This window comes from Sorex araneus, chromosome X, assembly GCF_027595985.1.
Source record: "Sorex araneus isolate mSorAra2 chromosome X, mSorAra2.pri, whole genome shotgun sequence".
Classification (NCBI taxonomy): Eukaryota; Metazoa; Chordata; class Mammalia; order Eulipotyphla; family Soricidae; genus Sorex; species Sorex araneus.
The window spans coordinates 225,085,422-225,109,009 of record NC_073313.1 but is presented as its reverse complement, the minus strand read 5'-3'; the positions used below and the strand labels follow the sequence as shown (position 1 = coordinate 225,109,009).

The window sequence follows — 23,588 nt, the reverse complement described above, 5'->3', positions numbered from 1 at the left end:
AATTGCTCTTCTAAAAAATTAGAATCACTTGGAGAAAAAAAAATGAATCAAAAGACTTGATTTATGTTTTGAAATTATTTTTCATAATCTTTAACAGAGATGAAATAACTCAGATGTGTAATTAAGTTTGTGTCTTTAAAATGCTTGGGAAAAGTTTGCATCCTTAAATGTCCCCATGTTCCTTGTACTAGGCTTTTACTTTTAGCCAGTATGCTCATATAAGTCTGTCCAAGAGGCTTAAAAAATGAGACTCATATCTAATCATCTGTGCCTTCATGAAACTATGACAGCAGGTGAGGCTATTATGGAATTTGTTAAGTTACAAGAACACATACTGTAATACCTTCATGCCCATTCAATAGGAACACTTTTCTGGTCCTTAAGAAAAACTGCTATTGCAATTCAAGCCTGATATGAGGTTTTTACTGCCAACTCACATGTTTATAACTGATAAGATAAGGAAAGGAAATCATAAGAATTGTATGTCTTCTTTGAAACCAACTCTAATCAACAATAGGACAATCATAACTTTGCTTCTAAATGTATAATTTGTTTCTGTCCCTGGCAAAACATGAATATAGTGAAAATAAGATAACAGCTTTCCTTTTCTAGTTGGCTAAATAAAATTATTTTCAAATACCTCTGAAAATAATGTGGTAAATAGAAAGGTAAAAATCAAGTAATCACAACAGGTGTGCAATACATGAAGATTTCAGTGCTAGAGTTTCCTTATTTTGTTATTAAAATAAAAAGCTGGAATAATAAGTATATTCAAGATTGAAGTTTTAGACTGCCATAAAAGTGTGGTACATTTTGTCTGCCCACAGGAAAAGATAGCTGAAAAGATAACAAATCAATCTGTAAAGTTCATTACCATGTATTGGTCAAGATTACTATAATGCTAAATATAGATAAAAAACATTTTATTTCCCAAAAGGAAAGTAATATAAAATGAAGTTCATGTTCTCCTAGAATGTTTAAATGATAGCCATAGTAAATATTTAAGATATTTTATGTTCTCTGAAAAGTAAAATTTGCCCATAATTAAGGCAAATTGATTCCTTTTGTTTAATATAAGTAATTTCCTTATTGCTCCATTATGTTTTTACTGATATATCAATTAATGTTTACAATAGATATTAGTATTATTGATAATTAAAATTAAGTATTAGCAGTGGAAGTGAATACTACTATTAAAGTTCAAACTAACAAGCGGTGTAAATTAAGTGAATCTACTACACAGTAGTAATACCCTTAGAAATAAGAGTGGTCCTTTTAACACGGACAGAAACTTATTTTGTTCCATATAACTCATTCTCCATTAAATAGCCCTAGCTGTTTGAAAATTGAGCAATAGAGGTCCATAAGATAGCCACTAAATCCTAATGTTTCCTCTACTTTAAGATCTCTCCAGCTTACTCTGAAATATTTACACAGAATCAGACTCCACATTGAGAATCAGTGACCCAAACAATTGTGTGTATATGTAGACTATACAATGTGTGTATATATATACATATACATACACACATATATGCAAATATTTGCATATATGAAAAAAATCACCATCAGTGTAAAGTAGTGCACCTCCAGAGAATTATAATGTGACTTGCCTCTTTTAAAAGACATTCCAGACAATAATGCACTATTGATTTGTTCAAACCCTTCGATGTGAAAGTCCAGAAACTTACCTTAACTAGATATCAGAAGTGAGTAAACTGAAAACTGCATACTCATGCCTCAAATGATGCTCAGAAACCATGACAGTCAATTTACTGAAACAAAATACATAACTGTCAAAATAATATGATATACATGGGATACTGTCAAAACCATTCCCAATGTGTAAGCAACTTGGAAGTCAAATTATTTAGACTGTTTAGAGAGCAGAACATAAAACAAGACAAATGGACTGAGTATTTAATAGCATCAGACAATGATAGGCAAGATCTTTCTCTCCAACTGGACTCTAAGCTTGCCAGTTCAACTTTGCCTCTCAGCACACGTCCCAAAATGATAACACTCGACTTTTAGAAACTTCTTTCACAAAGCTTTAACCTTTTTGTAAAGGAAAGCAATTTCTGTTGAAGGCAGAAGGCTTTACCTACTACAGCTCAGGTCTATTCCTACCTCTACACTTAGGGATCTCTTCTGGTGGTGTTCAGAGACCTATATGAGGTGTCAGAGATGAAATCTAGTTCAGCTGCATGCGAAAAAAGTGCCTCATCCCTGTTCTGTCTCTCTGGCCTGAAAGAGACATTCATTCATCAGATATAGGGATAATTTTAGCTATACTTTACACTACCATATTTCTGTTTTGGTTTATACTGTGTTGCTTTGGTAGACTGAGTCAATGAACACCATCCTCTTTGCAGCTTTGGGGGAAGAAGACAGGGCAAGAGTAAACCCAAACATAGAGATATACTTGCCCCACTTTGCGCTGTATTAATTTTAGATTTTGAACTGCCTTGCCTGGCTTTCTTGAAATTACTTTCCTTGAATGGTGATAAGGTGAAAGCTTGCCATTTGCCATTTCTCAGTCTCTTTGTCTTCTCCTCTTTCTCTCCCTGTAAACATCAGGAAGAAAATAATACATGTCGCTCAGCTCCCTGCTTCTATAGTCCCCAACTGGAGTGTTGACAAGCAGTGAACATGAATTCCTATTTACTCTGCTGCAAAAAGTCTCAAATTATACCTGAGGTTGTTTCATAAGAGGGCCAGAATATATAGAGGAATAATCCATTTGTAAACAATTTAGCAAAAGTCTGATGAAGAATTTTAAATAGAGACATGAAGAGTTTTTACCAATATCATTCTCTTTCTTGGAAGAAAAAGCACAGCCCTCACACTGATTTTTAAGAGGAAGAGAGAGAAATTTACTTCTAAATTGTCAGTCACTGTTATAAAAATAAAAACTTCCAAGTATCATTTTTATATAATTTTAAATTCAAATCCTTTATCACTGCTTGACTACCTATGTATAAACATCCGAAGAACAAATACATGATCTATACTCATATTTGGAGGGGATATTAGATTTTTGTATGTGCACTCTTCTAAGATACTTAAATCTCATTTCTAAAATATGTGTATTGCATTACAAGAAGTGGATATATATTCAAGTTTCAATCAACTGGTTTACATGGTTGGATTGACTATAAATTTGTTGACATATATTGATGATTCTTCATTTTCTTGCCCAGGGATCATTTCTTCTACTCATTTATTTTCAATCTTTCTACTTTCTTATTTGACAGTATTCTATGAAAGAGCACTCCGAACTCATGAGGAATGGTGTAAACTAATTAGCAGTTTTTATGATGGGAACTATTCCCTTCCCACGTGATCATTCTGCCTTTGTAATGAACTCTGTGAAAATACCCAGCTCTTAGCACAATTAGGCAATAACTTTACTCAAATCAGCTCTTATTTTGCCCTTGTATTTCAGTTCATAATTGTGAATATGGTACAACTCCAAAAATCAACAATATGGTTTGAAAGACAGAATTAGAAATAAAATACTATACAAAATGGATTTTGCATTAAGAAATTTCTTGATCTTCTCAGCAACTGACAGAAAGAAAAATAGCCCTAATAAAATGTGTTTTAAAAATACTACAACAGAAAAATCACAGTGTATCGTTAAAATTTAAGCGAGTTTCAAAACTTCCCCTGCACACAGGTGTGCAGAGTTACTGAAGGGTTACTAACGAACACTAAATAGACATGTTTAATAGTTTGTTATGGGAAGAAGATCCAGAAATAAGAGTGAAAATCAGTGCTGGTTCATTACATCAGCAGTGGGGCCAGCAAACCCACTGCTAAAATGTCTTTAAACAGCAGGTGCACAGTTTCACTGTGTTAGCTTGTAGTCCCCTGGTCGTGGCATAGAGTGAAACCAATCTTCTCCATGGATTCATGAATGACCACAAACCATCCTAAGGTGCATTTAGAGACAAGGTGGTTCATCCTCCATTTTATTCAGATGTTTCATATTAGAAATTTAACCCAACACTATCCACTTTACTTTTGATGTGCTTGCTAAGCGGTGATGACATTTTGGTTTTTGTTTGTTTGGTTTTGGTGTCATGTCTGGCTGTACTTAGGCTTACTCCTGACAGTGCTCAAGGATCACTAGTGGTGCATTTGGGTAACCACCTGGGAATCCGGGGATCAAACCCAGGCACATATAATAACACATATAAGGCACTTGAGTGCCCTACCCACTGTACTATTGCTCTGGCTCCCCATAGATGCAATTTGTTATCAGAAATATCATGACATAAAATTCCAACATAGCTTGGAAGATAGGAAAGTAACAAAAAGAGAAAGTTCCGTACACTTTTAATCTTTTCCTTGGAAATGATTCATTTATTACATATTAATTGTCAAATAGAAATCCTATAGTGTGAACAAAAGGTTACCTAATTAGCTAATGAGGCTGAGGTATCAAACTCAGGTATTATTTAAACACCATCTCATCTCTCCAGAATAATTATTATAGATCCTTTATTAATGTGAGTATCTAATTTGAAATACTACCAAACATATCAATCCATTCAAATTAATATTTTGCATATGAATATTAGTCATATATATATATACATTTGACAACAAGGCTTAAACACAAAGTATGTCTGATTTGCTAATTTCAAAAGTATATTTGTTTATCCTTATAAGAAATCCATTATCCATGACCGTCAGTAATAATTATCAAAATGTTCCATAATGAAAACCTATATTCATATTTGGATGTAATATATTTTTGAAAAGTAGAAATTTATCTTTAATGTTCCATTACTGCCACCCATTGTTGTGTATTAAAGAATAGCTTTAGAAGCTAGAGAGTATAGAGGGTTAGGTGCTTGCCTTGAATGCAGCTAACTCCAGTAAAATCCTTAGTACCACAGATGGACCCTGAGCTCCACCAGAAGTAATCCCTGAGCACATTGAGTTTGACCCCTACTTTTCAAAAAAAATTATTGAGTTTGACCCCTACTTTTCAAAAAAAATTATTTTAGAGTCTAGATTAATGCCAACTGAGTGGACAAGATATTTTTAAGGTAGCAGGTCTCAAAAGAGAAAAAAATTATAAATTAAGACAAAACTTTATATATGAAGGGTTTTTTGTTTTGTTATTTTGGGGAAGTCACACAGAATTTATTGGATTACTCCTAGGTCTGTACGCAGGGACCACTTTCAGCAGGGTTGGGGGGGGACCATATTAGTGCCAGGGATCGAACCCAGGTCAGCCCATACAAAGCAAGTGACTTACCCTATGTACTATATCTCCAGCCTTTTAATATGTCTCTATAAAGAATCAAAAGACAACTTAGGGGAGTCATCACAAAGATGAAGCAAATTTATCTGGGCTGACAAAGGTTATAAAGAAATATTTTGATAACTTTCTAGAAGCTTGAGACAACAGTTTGATACAGAGGGAATGGCTCATTTTAGGACAGATTTTTTTCTTTATTGCAAGCCTTGTTTTCATATGCAGCATTATTAACAAAAGCTAACTGCTATGCTATAAAATACACTTTCAGAATTCAGTCTGTATAATTAGTATCTAAAAAATAATTATGTAAAAAGTTATTTTCTTTTTTATTTTTACAATAAAAAATGTATGGGTGCTAGTAAAATCCATGTTCCCAGTGCATTAAAAAGAAGTCTGAAGGAACATATTTGTTGAAATTTGCATTTGGTTTTGAAAAATGCCTGTTTAACAATTGAACATACCATATTTTAAATTTTAAGCTCCCTCCTGGGGAAGAAAATGGTATCAAGAAGCTGGAGCAACTTAAGTTTAGGGACATTATGCTGGGCTTTGAAATTCAAAAAATAGAATATTTTTCTTTGAATTATTTTATGGTCAGTGTAGAGTCTCTACACGAGAAAAATTAAAGCTGTCTGACAACTCATAGAAACATCACTGGCTCTTAAAGATGTAGGAAATTACATAAAAGCGTGAAAGCACAGGGTAATTTTGCAGTTTCATCTCTAAACATAAATTGTAAAGACGCCTGTCTTTCAATTCTTTCTCCCTCTTTCTTCTGAAGCAGGGCTTTTAGTTCTTGCCCTTTTAAATATCTTTGCCTACTGTAGCTTTGCTTCTTAATGTACTGGTTGATATTACGGACCTAAGAAAGTATTTACAAGGGATGCTTTTATCTGTATTCACAGAGAATGCTAACAAATTAGAAGAAAGTGCCAGAGAACACCACATCCCTTGCCCAGAACATTACAATGGCTTCTGCATGCATGGGAAATGTGAACATTCTGTCAATATGCAGGAGCCATCTTGCAGGTAACGTTTTCACCCTTTTACTTCTAAAACGTACAGAGTAAAGACTCAAAAACTAAGTTCTGGATGTTGACAGAGAATTAGAAAGCATTTTCCCTGAATGGGTGATCAGCGGTAAAGTATTATTTTTAAACTGAATTTTTTTCTCTTTGTATTGTCCAATTCTAATTTTACTACCAGGTTGTCTACCTGAAATTTCTAATGGAGAGTTATATGAAGGGTAGAGTTTGTTGTTAGATGAAGCCTACAGGCTAATCTTAAAGAACACTGTTCACTTTTTTCTACCAACTCTTCTGAACTCTCTGACAGAAGCAGACACAAATAATTACTCTTATTATGTGCAGCTGCTCTAATATTCTTCAACATTTACTCCATAAGCAGCATAGAGGATGCTTTATCTAAAAATACATAGTTCAAATTCCAATTTCCTCTATAGACATAAACTTTTTCTCAGGGATGCTATTGAATTAATTAGCGAGTATGTTAAATAAAATGTAACTGTTTTGAGAAAAAAAATATGAAAAGGACGGTTATCCCTGGACATCCATTGCCTGTTTCCGTTATCATCACACACAATTTATCTTCCTATCTTCTCATCACAAAAAAAATTTGTTATGCTTGTAAGTGTAAAGGAAACTGCATATCTTCAAAACCAGAAACACACAAAGTATCAAAGTTAATATAAGTAGTTGATAACCATATCTACAAAGTAATATTTGTAGAGGTGTCAGAAAGCCCTAATTTCACTATGAAGATAAATGTCTATCAGCCAACCAAAAAAATAAACACAACAGTTACAGATAACTGAAACACTGCCATTTCTTCCAGGTGTGATGCTGGTTACACTGGACAACACTGTGAAAAAAAGGACTACAGTGTTCTCTATGTGGTCCCTGGCCCAGTACGGTTTCAGTACGTCTTAATTGCAGCTGTGATTGGAACGATTCAGATTGCTGTCATCTGCGTGGTGGTCCTCTGCATCACAAGGTAACAGACTCAATAATCACCCAAAGAAATATATTTTTTTCTCTCTTTATCTTAATCAGACCATTCAAATGATGAGTCCTTTAGCAGACTCAGTCTCTATCCCTATATTATCTGGAGTTCTTTTTCCTCATCATAAAAGCACTTGGAAGTCAAATGGAAAGACACATTTTCATGCCATAGTGGTATAAATTAGTTTTCATATTTTTGCATTAAGAGGAAAAACTTATCTTTTAAGCAGCGGTCTTTGTTCATCTAATGTATGAAGCCTTTATTTAAATATGTCTTTCTCCTTTAAATTAAAAAAATATATAATCTTCAATAAAACTGCTAGCAATTTCAGTGTTTCTTATTAGTCAGATCCATATACCGAATGAGACCAGAGTATATTTTACAGAAGGCAGAGAATATCATTAAATTGTATGTCTTATTTTTACCACCAATATTTGCAAGTATAGTTCACAAAGAAGATGACTCTCAACATATTGATATAAATATTTTTATCTTAATTTGACAATATATTTCATAATAAAATTCAAAGAAAATAATTGTAATGAGAAATATTATATTACTGTACAAGACACCTTTAGTGTAGATGGAAACACACAGCATTTATCACTCACAAGCTTTTTCAAAAAGCCCAAAACAGCCAAGTGGTCACTATTTCCTGGTCCAATGATATACATTGAATATACATATTCAGGTTGAGATATCCATATAGATCTTGAATATTTTCTTTGAAAGGAAAAGATATCATGATTATTAGTGATGGTATGGAGTAAAAGAATGAGATCAGATACTTGCTTAACTTAAATGGTGCATAATTCTAAACCAATGCATATTATAGTTTATATACTATAAATATGAACACACACATTTTTTTCTGGCCTGATTTTGTTCTCCTTGAGAAAAAATGTTCCAAGGAAGTTTCTTAAGGTTTTTGCCAAATTCACAAGCTATTTAGACTTTCATTCATTTGTACAGCTTTACAATAAATCAGAATGTTTTTCAAAAAAATTATTTTCAAAAGACAAGAAAATAAAAGAATCATATCCTTAGAAAATAAAGGCCCTAATACATCTCAGTATCTGTATTGCCTATCTTCTTGGAGAATAAGTGTGGCATCTGCTCTTGAAAAACACAAAATATGGTTCATAAATCCTTGCCGGGACTAAGGGCTTAAGGGAAGCTCATCGATGGGATCTTTCTGCTGCTCAGGCCAAGTTGAGTTCATCAACTCTACTCTCACGTTTAGATGCCAAGTGAGACGATGGATTATATTAAAATAGATTCTGGGGAACGTAAAGATAACTCAAGAAACCAAAAATACAGAGTGTTAAAAAAGTTGGGAAATAATCTAAAATATGAAAACTGTACCATATTATTACAGTAATTCTGGCCCTTCTAATAAACAATATCAGCACATGAAAAAATTATTACAGATAATCTAAAATAATTTCAGCTTAGACTTTAAGTATGACAAAATTGTAAACTGTAAGTACTAAAATTTAACCAGTGTTCTTAATTTTACTATTAGTTTTATTCTCATGTACGATTGAAAACATTTCTAGCATGTAAGGTCCTCATGCCTACAGAAACTACATGTATATATGATGGGTATCATATGTGTGTATACGCCTACACTTAGTAACATTATAAACAGGGGAAAAACTATCCTGCTTTTATTATAAAGAGGGAACACAATCCCTCTCTCCTGATATAGGGACTTCTCTAAGGTAAGGATTGTGAGAAATTAGCAAATTGCTGAGTGTACATAACTGAGCAATACGGACAGACACACATTCCCAACATCAGAGCCAGTCCGCTTAATCACTCCCCTTACTGACTCTTGGCTGATCATAATGTTTTGTGCTCTAATACTTAAGACAATGTAAATTTAATTCCAAATTAAAACAAGTCATATTCTCAAACTGCACGGTTATTTTCATTTTCCATGTTAAAACATATCATCTGACTTATTTTTGAAGCGCAGAAACAGCAATACGAACAAATCACTGTTATAGCAGTATGTTTTATAAATCCATCCTAGGACATCAAAGTTTTCCAAAGTCTTTCAGGGCCTGTGATAGTCAATAAACTGCACTATTCCCAGTGTGGACTCATTCTGTTTACTTAAAAATATTCGGTTCTAAAAGCAATCTTTCCAACTAGACTATTTTTCCTTCCTGAACTCTTCCCTAACTATTTGTTCACCTTTATTTCTCAAGATCTATTTCAAAACTCCAGTGGTTAAAAGATTTACAGAACCATCCCAAATAGACGATCCCACATTCTCTTCCATTTTTTTTTTAATCTTACTTATTTAGTCCTTCTTTTTTCTACTTCTCTTTTCTTTCCTTTTCTTTCCACATTTTTCCCTAATTCACTTCACTTGTTTGTCTTTACTATTTTAGTCAAACATCTGCTCTCCTCCTAAATAAAAAATGGGTCATAAAAATATGGACATCAAGAGACATGTTCTGAAATGAACAAGTTCTCTTGAGAGGCTGGAATTTACTCTTCCTATCTTTAGCTCCTGTTTGTTGGGAAAGTGACTTCAGCACCATGTTTATTTTGATGGACCTACTCTCAAATAGATAGATAGATAGATAGATAGATAGATAGATAGATAGATAGATAGATATACATACATATATATGTATATGTGTATTAATATATATGTATGTATACATCACAGCCTATTGTAATAGTATTTTTTTTTTGCTTTTTGGGTCACACCCAGCGATGCACAGGGGTTACTCCTGGTTCTACACTCAGGAATTACTCCTGGTGGTGCTCAGGGGACCATATGGGATGCTGGGATTCGAACCCGGGTCGGCCGCATGCAAGGCAAATGCCCTACCCGCTGTGCTATAGCTCCAGCCCCATGTAATAGTATTTTATATGAATTTTATTTTCTTTTTTTGTATAGATATTCTTTTACTACAAAGGAGTATATTGTATTAAACCTTTTCATGTTTATTTAATAGTAGTTTCTCATAGAAATTAAATAGCTTTAACAATTTGTTTTTATTTTTTAGAATTACTGTATGAAAATTATGTAATAATATTAGGCTAAGTACAGACAATATCTCTTTTCATTACATTTAAATATCAGCTGTTGACTCACTCTCTGTTTGATGGGATTTAAACTTGTAGCATTAAAATGTTAATATAGCAATCATATTTACATGGTGTAAAATACAAGATTATTGGAGACTTAAACTGAGATGAAGTGAGATCAGAACTTTCTTTATCACATTGTTCTGCATCGTTCTTTGTGCAAATGAGTAAACAGTTAAGGATGACGTCTACAACTTCTTTTCTTTGAATCTTAACAAATGACTACAAGCAGAAGCAAAAAACTAAATAAAAACTTCCAAAAGTATCCCTGCCTCTACTACTAACAAATGTTCTCATCTGAAATATTTTAAATAATATGAATGCATATTATTATCCACAACTCCACTCTGTGATTGTAGGAGCAAACTTTACATAACAGCACTGGACTAAGATTTGTAAACTTTCCAACCTTCTAGGAAATGCCCCAGAAGCAACAGAATTCACAGACAGAAGCAAAATACAGGGCACTACAGTTCAGACAACACAACAAGAGCATCCACAAGGTTAATCTAAAGGGAGCATGTTGCACAGTGGCCGGACTACCGAGAGCGTGGACTACACAATACAGTATTATAGACAAAAGAATAAGACAAGAGATCTACACATGTTGCCTTGCATTTGTGGTAATCTACACCAATGAAAACATGTACTACAGCTATATTTGATTATGTATGGATATATTTGAAATAGTATACATTGTCTTGATGTTTTTCTGTAATGTAAATAAACTATTTATATCACACAATATAGTTTTTTCTTTCCCATGTATTTGTTATATATAATAAATACTCAGTAATGAGAAAAATATTGGCATTCTTAAATTTGCGGTATCTCATAACTGTAAATACAATCAAGCTGGCACAAACTGTTCAGGTACTGATATTTCCTCTATCTCCACATCTTGAGACATAACAATTTATACAGGATTCAGTGGCTAAGTTTTGAGCGATCCCAAGATCAAGAAAAATGATGGTTATAGGAAAAGAAAAAAATAATTTACTTTATATTGAGTGAGGATAAAATATTTTAGGTCTTTGAATCACGTCTGTTTCATCAACTTTCTTCCTTGGTCCTCCACTTTCATCCCCAGAGCAGAAAACTCTCTGGCATATAAATTAAATCAAAGAAGAAGGAAAGAAAAGTGCTTTATAACTCATAAAGGAGAGGTAAATATGATATTGTTTTTTTATTTGTGAGGCATTATAGAATTTTCCATTAAGCAGCATATCTAAAGGTCCTGGCCAAATTACATATCAGGAATACACAGAGCATAGAATATATCCCATTTTTGTGAGTAAATTTGCAACTAGAGGAGAAATTTAATAACATCAGTAATCTAAACTAAAAATCATGAATTCTTAGAAGCAGCTCATTAGAGTTAAAGTATATAAACATATATAATATGCATTTAAAACACAACCAGATATCTCATTGTTTATGACTAAATGAAACACAAGTATTTGAAATATATTAAAATAATGTCACAAAAAGAAAAAAATCTATGTGAAGCACATATAAAATGGACAAAGGAAAGAAAATCAATACCACACTAACTGAGAGACTTCAGTGAAAAATTGGTATAAATTTTTGTTTGATTTAAGCAAATAGCTATGACAACTTTGGGAAAATACTAAGTGAAAATTCTGGGGAAACGAGATAAAATTAAACAATTTCTTTACTTATCATGTAATTCTTCATAACCTTCTGCAGCTAATGTAGTAAATAAAAATGTTTATTTACTTCGTATGACCTCTGCATAGACTAAAACGAATGAACTTCTATGTCAAAAAATAGGCAATTATAAAAATAATATATTTGAATATAAAATATTCAGTGAAAAATAGGTTTTCTAGGGTGTGATATTTAAGATATTTGTGAAAATCAAAATAAAGGTGATGATCTAAGTAAGATTTAGGACTGCGAAAACCTAATGTTCTAGTTTAGTCATCACTTTAAAAGGTGTGATTCAACTGGCATGACCATCACTCAAGTGTTTACATAAATTGGACCTATATTATTTGTACAAAAATGTCTTTAAACTTTTTCATGAAATGTTCACTTGGTTAGTAAGTCTAGGTATGTAACTAGCAGTGATATTTTTAAGTCAGCAGTTGTGGCAAGGAAAAGCTTCCTTGTCCAAAATGAAAGTGCAAAATTGCAGTACCAAAAATGTATTTGTTTGGGGGTCACACCTGATTGTGCTCAGGCCTTAATCCTGACTCTGTTTTTAGAAATAACTCCTGGTGGACTATTGGAACCAAATGTGGTGCCGGAGATTGAACCCAGGTCAGGCACATGCAAGGACAGTTTCATATCTGTTGTGTTATCTCTCTGGTCCCAACCACAAAACTTTTTAAATCAAGCCTAAAAGAAACAGTCTAACTGACTTTCACTTCCAAGTAAGAACTGATTTGCTTTGCTAAATACAGATACATCTCTTTTGTGGATTTTTATCAAAGGATCACAAACGTACATGCTGGAAAAGTTCTTGAAATGAATAATAAAGTATATTCTCATTGATCTCTATGCTCACTCACCTATGAAAAAGATTGGTATTGATTATTGAGTGTACATTGTGCCAAAATCTACTCAGGGACAAAAGGAAATAGAAATAAATCTTCATCTCAGAATTCACAATCTAGTTTTCATAATTATCTAGTCTCTACCTAAACATACTTTTTTTTTTTTTTGCTGTTTGGGTCACACCTGGCGATGCACAGGGGTTACTCCTGGCTTTGCACTCAGGAATTACTCCTGGTGGTGCTTGGGGGACCATATGGGATGCTGGGGATTGAACCCGGGTCGGCCGTGTGCAAGGCAAACGCCCTACCCGCTGTGCTATCGCTCCGGCCCCTAAACATACTTCTTAAAATTTGGAGATAGGGCCAATATTCTAATTAGGGTAGAGGGTAGACTGTACCTAAGTAGTGCTCAGGGGTTACTCCTGGCTCTGCTTTCAAAGTGCACCACAATGGTGCACATGATCTCACAGTCCTGTGCGGAAAGAATACAAAGTATTTTTTGGTGTAAAGTTTGGGTATTAAACTGGATTTGCTTACCTACAAAGCAAGAGATATAGCCCTGTACTATCTCTCTGGCTCTGGAATATTCTAATTTTAAGTCACTTTTTCTCACACTACATTGAAATTTACTTCTTTGTGGTTTCTACCAATGACTTATATTCTTCTTCTCTGGAAGTAAGGAATAACAACTAAAGCATTTTTAAATATTTCAAAAGAGATGTTCTCTCACTCATGCCATGGCCCTTTGCAAGTATTTTCTTATCCAGGTGAAAAATTCTTTTTACTTGACTTTATCTTCATGTAATAGTTTTCACAATCCCCTAGTATCTTCGTCATCCTTCCTCAGATAAACTGTATTTTATCAACACATGCTTTTAATTGTAGAGTTCAGAATTGAACAGTGTACTGGAGTTGTAATCTGATCAACACAGAATATAACACAACTTGTAGAAAGCAGATTTAACTGAGAGCCATGATCTCTAAATTTCAATCCTATTTGCTATGAAAGAATGAGCGAGTCAGTTTACATCTCAGGTCTCAGATTTATTTCATTTCTAATTTGTATTTTTAACATTCAGAAAAAATATATACTAATATTGTTGGTAGGTGCAAAATCACATTAGTTTATTTTGCCTCTTGTCTATCATATATATATTTGGCTTTGGTCTACACGTGGAGATGTCCAGAGGTTACCTGGATTCTGCACTCAGGAGTCACTCTCAGTTGTGCTCAGGGGACCATATGAGATACAAGGGACTGAACCAGCGTTGACCACATACATGCATAGCAAGTGCTTTACCTGCTTACCTGCTATACTATCTCTCCAAACCTTGTCTTTCCTTGAATCTATGCCATTTACTTACTCATTCATTATACATCTGCATGACATCCATATACCAAGGACCACCAATAAAGAGCACCATGCTAAGCTATAAGATGGCAAGAAGAAGATAAGTAAGACAGAGTTCTTGCCTGAAAGGGCCTCATTGTCAGACTATATTCATTCTTCACATGATCTCACAATCCTATGTGGAAAGAATACGAAGTATTTTTTATATAAAGTTTGGAATATGACTGGGGAGCTTGTTCAAAGATCTGATGTGCATGCTTTGCATGCCAGAGGTACAGATTTGATCCCCAGTACTACATGATCCTCTGTGTACAGGTCAGAAGTGGCCCCTGAGTTAAAAAAAATGAAAAGAAAAGAAAAGAAAAGAGGAAAAAAGGAAAGAATGTAATAAAGTCTATGATAAACTTCCAGGGAGAATCCTCAAGCTAGATAAATGATTCTTCATAGTGAGAAATAATGACTTTATCATTCTTTACACAATGTTTAACTTCTTATTTCAGAGACTTTTATCCACTCCCAGGCTCTCTCCATGTCCCTCTTGTCTTTGAAATACTCAGTCAAAAACAGCTTATTGGTGAGGTCTTTGTGGCTCCTTGGCAGTCTTTGTAATTCTACTTTGGTCTTTTCCATGTTAATCCTTAATTATCCCTGCAAGCCTGTCCTTCTGTGGCCTGAAAAGGCAGACATTTTTTATTGCTTTATTAAATCATCATGAGATAAACAGTTACGAAGTTGCCCATAATTGGGTTTAAGTCATACAATGTTCCAACACCCATCCCTTCACCAGTGTACATTTCCCATCCCCATTGTCCCCAAATTCCCTCCTTCCACACCACACCCAGTCTGTCTCTACAACAGACACCTCTCCTCTCTCTTCTCTCTCTCCTTCTCTCTCTTTCTTTACTCTCTCTCCCTCTATCTCTCTTTCCCTCTCACCCCCCTTCTCTCTCCCTCTCTCTCTACCAACAACTAGTGTCTGCCAAATTTTTTTGTTTACCTCCCATTTATGGGGTGTCTACACAACCATGCCAGACACTATTCTGGGTGCTGTGACGAAACAAGGAAAGGGAGGTTAGGCCTCTGCTTTCAGGCTCACTTTCCAGCAAATGATGAGGAGATAGAGTTAATCAAAAAGTAAATGACAAATCTCAAAATTTGCCATTTTTATTTAAAAAATTAAAAACAGAATGAAATGAGCCCAGAGTGATATATAGCAAGTAAGGTGTTTGCCTTGCATGAGGAAACTGGAGCTCAAATCCCAGAACTCCATAAGGTCCCCTGAGCCAGCCAGGAGTGATTCCTGAATGTAGAGTCAGGAGTAAGCCCTAAAGAAGGAAAGGAAGAAGAAAAAAGACAAAGAAAGAAAGAGAGAAAGAAAGAAAGAAAGAAAGAAAGAAAGAAAGAAAGAAAGAAAGAAAGAAAGAAAGAAAGAAAGAAAGAAAGAGAGAGAGAGAGAGAGAGAGAGAGAGAAAGAAAGAAAGAAAGAAAGAAAGAAAGAAAGAAAGAAAGAAAGAAAGAAAGAAAGAAAGAAAGAAAGAAAGTGTAGCATAACATTATTTGTCCTTTCTGCCTTGCCACAAGGAGCTTAGGTTTATTGGGTTACTCCCATCACAGTGCTCCCATTCCTCTGTGTGTATTTATAACCTCTTTCTTTTGTGCTCTGCTTCTGCAATGGGTCAATCACCTTTATCTCCTAATCAGACTCTGTTAACTTGTAAATATTGCTTTTCTCCTTAAGTCCTTTGCATAGTTAATTTAGAATAATGTCCTTTTTGTATGTACACAAGAAGACAGTTAATGCTATGCTTTTGTAACTTGGGAGTTAATTGACTCCAAATGATATTCACTCCTGGGCATATTTTCTGAAGCCTCACTTGCCCTTAGTTCCTAGCACTCCCAGAGTAGTTTCCCAAGGAGGTAATGGTGGACCCAGGGCAAGCTGTGAGCTACCCTGGAATTGAAATGGTCCAGGTCAGAGCACCATAGTACTTAACTATATATGTTAAGAGTATGGTCATGGACAAATTCTGTCATAATCCAAAAAGTAACAACTAGATAGGACCCTGATACGGTTGGGAAAGATTAATCTGGCCTGAGCACTGTAGTCTGAGATCTATTGTGAGATGTCCCCAGGATAGTGACCCTACAAGCTCAGTATATCTCTTACTGTGTCCACACAAAATAACTAGTATTAATAAGTAGAATTAAGATGTTATTGAACTAAGGAAGGGAGAAAAAGATGGTATTTCTGCCCTTGAGCCTGATCTCCTGGCTGCAGGCAATCAGGAAGGGCTTTGATATGTTGATTGCGCTACTGGACCCAGGGGTGTGTGGTTGCCATCCCCAATGTGGGGAGTTGGAGAGAGAAGAGAGAGACTAAGACAGGGAGTGGGAGACCGAGTGAGAGAGACAGCAGGAGATGGGAATGAGGGGCTTAGTGCAATTGGAACAGGCCCTGTGGGGAAAATGGAATAAACAGCAATTGATCACCAACCAGCCTGAACCTGGTTTCCTCCTTCGTCTGCCCATGGCATTAGCTATCCGGAATGGGGAAGTGGGGCCAGACCACAGAATGCAGGTGGCAAGAGAGCTGCTGAACTTCCTAGTTGTTTTGTGATTACACAAGAAAGAAAGAGAGAAAGAGGGGGGGAGAGGGAGGAAGGGAGGGAAAGAGGAAGAGAAGGAGGGAGGAAGGGAGAAAGGGAGGTCACAAAGTCACAGAATGGGTCTCACCAAGGATATACTTAAAACTTGACTCTAAAGCAATATAAAAATGAGTATCTGAATAAAATCACATTACTAACTCTTGGCTTTGGTCAAGTTGCAATATTTCTTTATGTCTCATGTTTAAATTGAGAGAAAAACATCTTCTGACACTCAGTATGACCATTATGAAAAATAAATTACATCATAAGTAAATAAGCTTAAGACAATAGCATGCACAAAGTAAACTTTCCTTATATCAAATTTATTCTTTTAAATATAATACACATTTGTTGTAGAACTAAATAAGAAGGTAAATCTTATTTGATCAGTAAAATAAAGCAGAATGGAAATTATAGATCAGGGTTAGAAAGGTAATCACACTGAATGGAATGTCTCATCTCTTTGGAGACAGGAAAGCTGGTTCTGGAAAAATAAAGCAATATAGAGTTAATAAACCACATACAGTTTCTCTAATTTTTTTTCTTCGAAATGATTCCACTGATATCAAGTCTAAACAAGGGGATGAACCGTTCATTTCTTTAAAAGAGGTCTCTACTGATAAAGCACATACCATTAAACCTCTGGGGTATTTTTGGGCACAGGATGAGTGAAGTCAATATTCCAGTGACTTTGCAGAACTGAATTTTTATTTTTATAAATCCTCAAGGAGAACTTGATGCAGGCTATCAAAATATGACAGTAGTTACCTTAGAGCCATATTAGACGCTCTACTAATGTTTATCTTCAGATGATACTATCCCAAAGCCATACAGCATTCACACTGGCTTTTGTTCCTCCTCAGCTAGAGTAGATATTTCAACTACATAATGTTTCAGTCTTAGTAATTTGGCTATAAATTCAATTCCATTGAATTAAATGATATGTATTAGCAACAACATTATATGAATAAAGGGTTATGAAAATTAATGATAGTGGTTTTGAAACAGTGCATAAATATACAAATGAATGTGGACTTAGAAATAAGCACCCACTCTTGGAATGCATTCTAAACGTCTATCTCCAGTAATAATAGATGAGTTACAGTAATATTTTCAATGAATTTTCTTTTTTTCTCTTGTATTAGATAATAAGTAAAGGAAGTGCTGCTTTCCTTTAATTTCCCAGACCAAATTCAATCTAGCATCTGACACCAACTCAGAAGTCCAAAAATTGTGTGTTGTGCAGGAGAGAGGAGAAAGGATAAAAATAAGTCCCAGTTCTCTGTTCCTTGTAGTCTCATTGTACTAACCTCCCTGTCTGCCAGTCTTCTGGATTTGTTATAGGTCCTCCTTCTACATGAGTCTCAGCCACAGAGATCTATCAAAGCAGTTGGTCTTAGCCAACACGTTTCACAGGACTCTATGTGGCCTTCCTGTCTGTGGGTGTCTCCCTTTGCTGGACATCCTCTCTTGCACACATTCCTAATCACCTTTTTTCCCTTTATCTCACAAAACCTCCATCCTTTTTTACAGCCCTATCTGACCACACTCCAATTTAATTCTCCTCTATAAACTTACGTCTCAAAAAAAAAGGGTTTTAAAATTTATTTTCTTTATGACTCAAGCTATGAAAACAAAGCACAGAGTAATATCCCAAATTGTCACCATAGCTCTTCAAATTATTGATAAATATATTATGTTAATAATACTTGTTCAACTAATAAAATTAGAAAATATAAATAAGTCAAAAGCTGTCACCCAGAGATAAATGCTCGTATGTCTATGCATATATATTTCAGATAATGTCCATGAATATATATTAAGTTTTTATGGGACAATAAAATAATTTTTAATTAACTGAATCCTCTTTAAAAGTAAGCCACAAAGTTTCACAGTCATTTAAATATAATTTATTAAACCATACACATTTACACTGTGGCCTTGTGTAAGTATCAGGCTCTTCCAGTTGGAAATCAATGCAGCCCTATAAGATTTTAGTTGGAAATCTCTGAACTGTTTAGTAGTAGCTGCATGTCACTAATTTTCCAACATCTCTTTTCATTATTTGCAGTAATTCTAGTCTCATGGACTGGAGTAATAGCACAATGGGTAGGGTGTTTGCCTTGCACATGGCCAACCTAGATTTGATTCCTCTGTCCCTCTCGGAGAGCCCAGCAAGCTACCAAGATTATCCCACCCGCACTGCAGAGCCTGGCAAGCTTCCCTGTGTCGTATTCAATATTCCAAAAACAGTAACAAGTCTCACAATGGAGACATTGCTGGTGCCCGCTCGAGCAAATCAATGAACAGTGACATTGATGACGGTGCTACAGTGCTACCGTGCAATTCTAGTCTCAGTGTTTTCTTACCATTTGCCTGGTATTCTCAAGTGGTCAGAGTTTCCCTGAGAAGTCTTGTTATTTGTACAGTTTCTCCTTACTTCTCCCTGTACCTAGCTAGTATCTAACTAGATCCAAAGATGTTACAGCAGACTCACCCTTTACATATCCTTGCCCCTCTTTTCATTCTGTAGGGAAGACTTTCTTGTCCCTGAGAAGAACACGCTTTTGCCATTTATCCATCATATGCCCACATGCACTTTGTTGCCCTTCTTCCAATAGACCACACTGGAACACAGCTTACAAGGGTGTGAACCTTTCTTTTTTTTCCATATATTTTAGAGGAAGAAAATGAAAGGGTAAAAGGCAGGAAACGTCTCACAAAGGGAAGGGAGCTCCCAACAAGACATACTCTTGCTTTTATTGTCATATATTTTAAGTGTATTTTTGATTATATTCAATAGCACTTGAACTGAATTGAGCTTGAATACAAAATAAAATCAAGTATTAAAAAATGATGTAAGAATATAATATCACTTAAGTAAAGGAATTCACAAGTACTTACGACATATCACTTGAACTAAATTTAGCTACTCGAAAAGGACATTGAGTTTTACAGGATGAACAAACCTAATAAAGATGCCTCTATTTTACACAAAGGCTGCATGTTACTTCATGAAGTGTCCTTACAAGACCAAAGACAAAGAGAAAAGAGCCATGACCACCAGCAAATACATTTATTTCCTTACTATATACCGGGAAAAAAAAAACTTAGGTGGAAGTTGCTTCATTTGTTCCTAGACATTGTTTTTGAATCAATAATGTTTCTAATAAGGTGACAAGAGTGAGAAGACATAAGGGGAACAGGAAGAGAAGAAATAAGCAAGAAAGTTTTAGTGCACTTGAACTTTAGAAGATTTTCTGGAGTACAAAATGGCAGCAAATATAGAGAGAGCAGAAAGGTGTCGCCCCAGGTAGGCCCCTTTGCCTGGAAGTCTCTGAAAGCCATGGGACGGGTTGGTAGCTAGAGAATTGGCTTGGCAAACTGGGCAGAATGAGGCCAAGGCACAACTCCAAAACTGATCTGCAGGCCTTCAGGTGAAAAGGAGAATGTGTTTAAAATAAAAGTCTTGTCAAGAGTATCTTTTTTTTTTTCTTCACAATTGGTGACCTCTGTTATGCAGATGAGTTTCTTTATATTCTGCACAACAGTCTGGTTCTGAAGCACTGTTTGCTCTCTAGATAAAAATAAATAAATAAATAAATAAATAAGTTAGTAAAGGAATAGCTCAGGGTCTCCTGCCTCAGGAACAAGCCCTGCTTCTGAGGCCGTGCAGGTCACGGTGGCAATCACAAACTCAAACTGCCAATGACTTGTTCAGGCTACACTTAGAAAACAAAAGCCTGGGGGTCTTGAAAAGTATGATAAAAAGGAGTGGGGATGGGAGGAGGGGAGTCTAGCCCCTGCTTACAGAATGCAAACCCATCTGTGGTCAGGTTGGGGACATGTGGGTGGAGGTCCCGAGGCAGCAAACCACTGGAAAGCTCTTTAGCTTAGAAAAGACACCTAGAATGAGAAAAAAGACTATGTGGAGGTTAAGAAAGAAACAGGGATCAGAGTTATGCTCCACCCCTCAGCCATTCTGAAGGCCGGTGGCCCCCTTCTTCCCATCACAAGGAAGCAGAGCAGGTGACTTGCTTTAAGCTCATAGACCAAAGTCTTGTAAACAGCCAGTCATTCTGCCGACATCTCCCTCAAGCTGGCCGAGACTTCATCGTCCCAGTACTCACAGAATAACATCAGATTTCTCTTTTAAATACATACATAAATGTTCACTTGTGCTCAACTACAGTAAAGCATAATTTCCATAAAATTACCTCTCCTGCCTTAATTGGAGACATGCAAGGATTAAGAGCTTTGATTTTGTGAAACATTACATGTGTTAGCGCAATGACTTTTTGGTCCAATCTCAAAAGAAAGGTGACAATCTTCCAATCTTCTTCTTCGTTCACTGAGTTTTCAGAGACTTTTTTTTTTCTCTTCTAGCAGGATTATGTGTAAACTGAGTTACCTTTATGGAAGTCTCTCTACAAGATTAGAACAAAGGACTCCATTGTTCTGTAAAGTGAATATGTAAACAGAAGTGTTTTGTAGTAAGGCTCTCAGTTCAGGAGATTTGCACTGAATGAGTTTAACCCTCTGCTAAGAAATCTGCAAAGGGTAAGAGAACAACTCCATTTCCCAGAAGCTGGGAGGAAAGTGCTCTCTTCAAAGAGCGATTCCAGGCTGCTTTGACAACAAAATGATTAAAGGCTGCCTCTTCTCTCATCTTACATCTGTCACTTTTCTGCATTTTTTTTTTGCCACAAACAGGAACACAATTTTTCTCTGAATAAGACTTCAGATTGCATATAAGCAGGGAATTAAAAGTGAAGTTGCCTACAACCTACACCAAGAGAATTGTTTTTCCAGCCTCTGCCAGACTTGGTGCCAGAATACTGGAGCTGGATAAAAGTTATTGAGCTGGCACAATAAGAAAATGATTGAAGGGAGAAGGAATTGAAGTTCCTTCATTATCAGTTCAATAAGGATGTGGAAAAGCTTCACACACTCTCTCTCTCTCTCTCTCTCTCTCTCTCTCTCTCTCTCACACACACACACACACACACACACACACACACACACACACACACCTCCTCAAGAATACAAATGCTTACCGCCTTAGCTAACCACAAAAGATGGCAATTTTGTTTGCCACATTATCAGCCCTCTCTTCACCTTCTACACAGAAGAATTGGAATCCTGGGGTCCTGGGGGAGAGGGGGGAGGGAGGAAAAAAAGAGAGAAGATAACCTGTGAGTGCCTAGAAAGTCCATGTATGAGCAGGATCTTACATGCAGCTGACTGCACTAGGAGAAAAGATCAGAAAATAGAAACTAGACTAATCCTATCTTATTATCAGAAAACAGAAAAATAGTCCAACATATTTCTAATTTAAGGCCTAATAAACCTCTTTAATAATATCTATGAACACTGCCTAGTAAACAAATACCCAAACCAATATAAGAACTTTTATACAGTGGTCATAATTATACTTAAAACTAAAACCATATTGTATATTATAGATATATTGTGCTTCATAATTCTTATGTATTTATTTAACAACAAAACATCATAAAAGGACGCTCAAAGCCTGAATTCACTTGGGTTTGTGGGGAGAGATTTTCAAAGCCTTTAGTACACTAAGGGAGGGGGTTGTGGGATTGGTCCAGCCGTCTGTGTTTTGTTTCCTTTTTTATTATTGTGATTTTTTCTGTCAGGATCTGAGGTCTTAGAGAGATTAGGTTGTTGATAGTCTTTTTTTTTTCTTCTTTGCAATCAAAGTGTCTCTGTTCTGGGGTTTGCAACTCCCTTGCACTAGCTGCTTCACAGTGTGCCCGATGCTGTAAGACATCCTTACTTAAAAATGGATGAATCGACCTTGAATCTTCCATCCTTTGATCCTTCATTAAGTTGTTGTTTCACAGTATCAAGAAGCCTCAAAAGCTATGACTTTAATAGTGACCAGACTCTACAGGAACACCATGCTAGATTTGATCCTGAACGTAAAAAATCAAAACTCTCTCCATTTCAAACAAAACCCTTTGTTTGACCTGAGATTAATGGAATGAAACTGTCCTTAAAGGACTGATTTTCTTTTCCTTCTAGCTATGCCTAAGGATTTTATGAATTGATATTAAGTTTATTGATTTGATAATGCTTGACATACATAAAATCAAAATTTATTACTTAATAAAAGTAATATCTGCATGTAGTGATTTCCTACTATCATAGGTGAGAGGTTTTTTTTACAACTCTATATGATGCTCTGTTATTTGTTTTTTTGGCATTTTGTTTTGTTTTGTTTTGTTTTGTTTTCTCCTTGTGTCAGCTTGTCTGAAATCACACATTTTTTTTCAAGTTATATTTTGGCCATTCTGATAATGCTTCTTTGCTTAATTATTTTGAAATGTTGTTATAGAATTATTCCCAGTGATAATTATTCCCAGAACCACATCACAACATCTATTTCATCTTATAATATGGATACTACCTTTGAGTTTTCCTGTTTCTGACTTTATTCTCCCCTTCTCATTCTCCCAGTTTTAATGAATTGTGCTATCCATATAATTAATTCCACCTAAAGTATAGGAGCAGAGAAAATCAATTGGATGATACAAATTCAGATTACTTTAAAGGGTACAATATCGGGCTTGTATATTTCTATTTGTCTTTCTATCTTATTCCAATCTTCATTCCAAGGAATATTAAATTCCATG

At 35.3% G+C, this 23,588-nt stretch overlaps 1 protein-coding gene across 1 annotated transcript in view; it reads left to right on the top strand.

The window, feature by feature from the left end:
• TMEFF2 (transmembrane protein with EGF like and two follistatin like domains 2) overlaps nt 1-11,156 on the top strand; it is a 278,329-nt gene extending 267,173 nt beyond the window's left edge. The window contains exons 8-10 of the mRNA XM_004601232.2: nt 6,184-6,307; nt 7,133-7,291; nt 10,828-11,156. Coding sequence (XP_004601289.1) covers nt 6,184-6,307; nt 7,133-7,291; nt 10,828-10,924 — 380 coding nt within the window. The 3' untranslated portion in view covers nt 10,925-11,156. The remainder of the gene's footprint in view (nt 1-6,183; nt 6,308-7,132; nt 7,292-10,827) is intronic.
• The last annotated feature ends 12,432 nt before the right edge of the window (nt 11,157-23,588 follow it).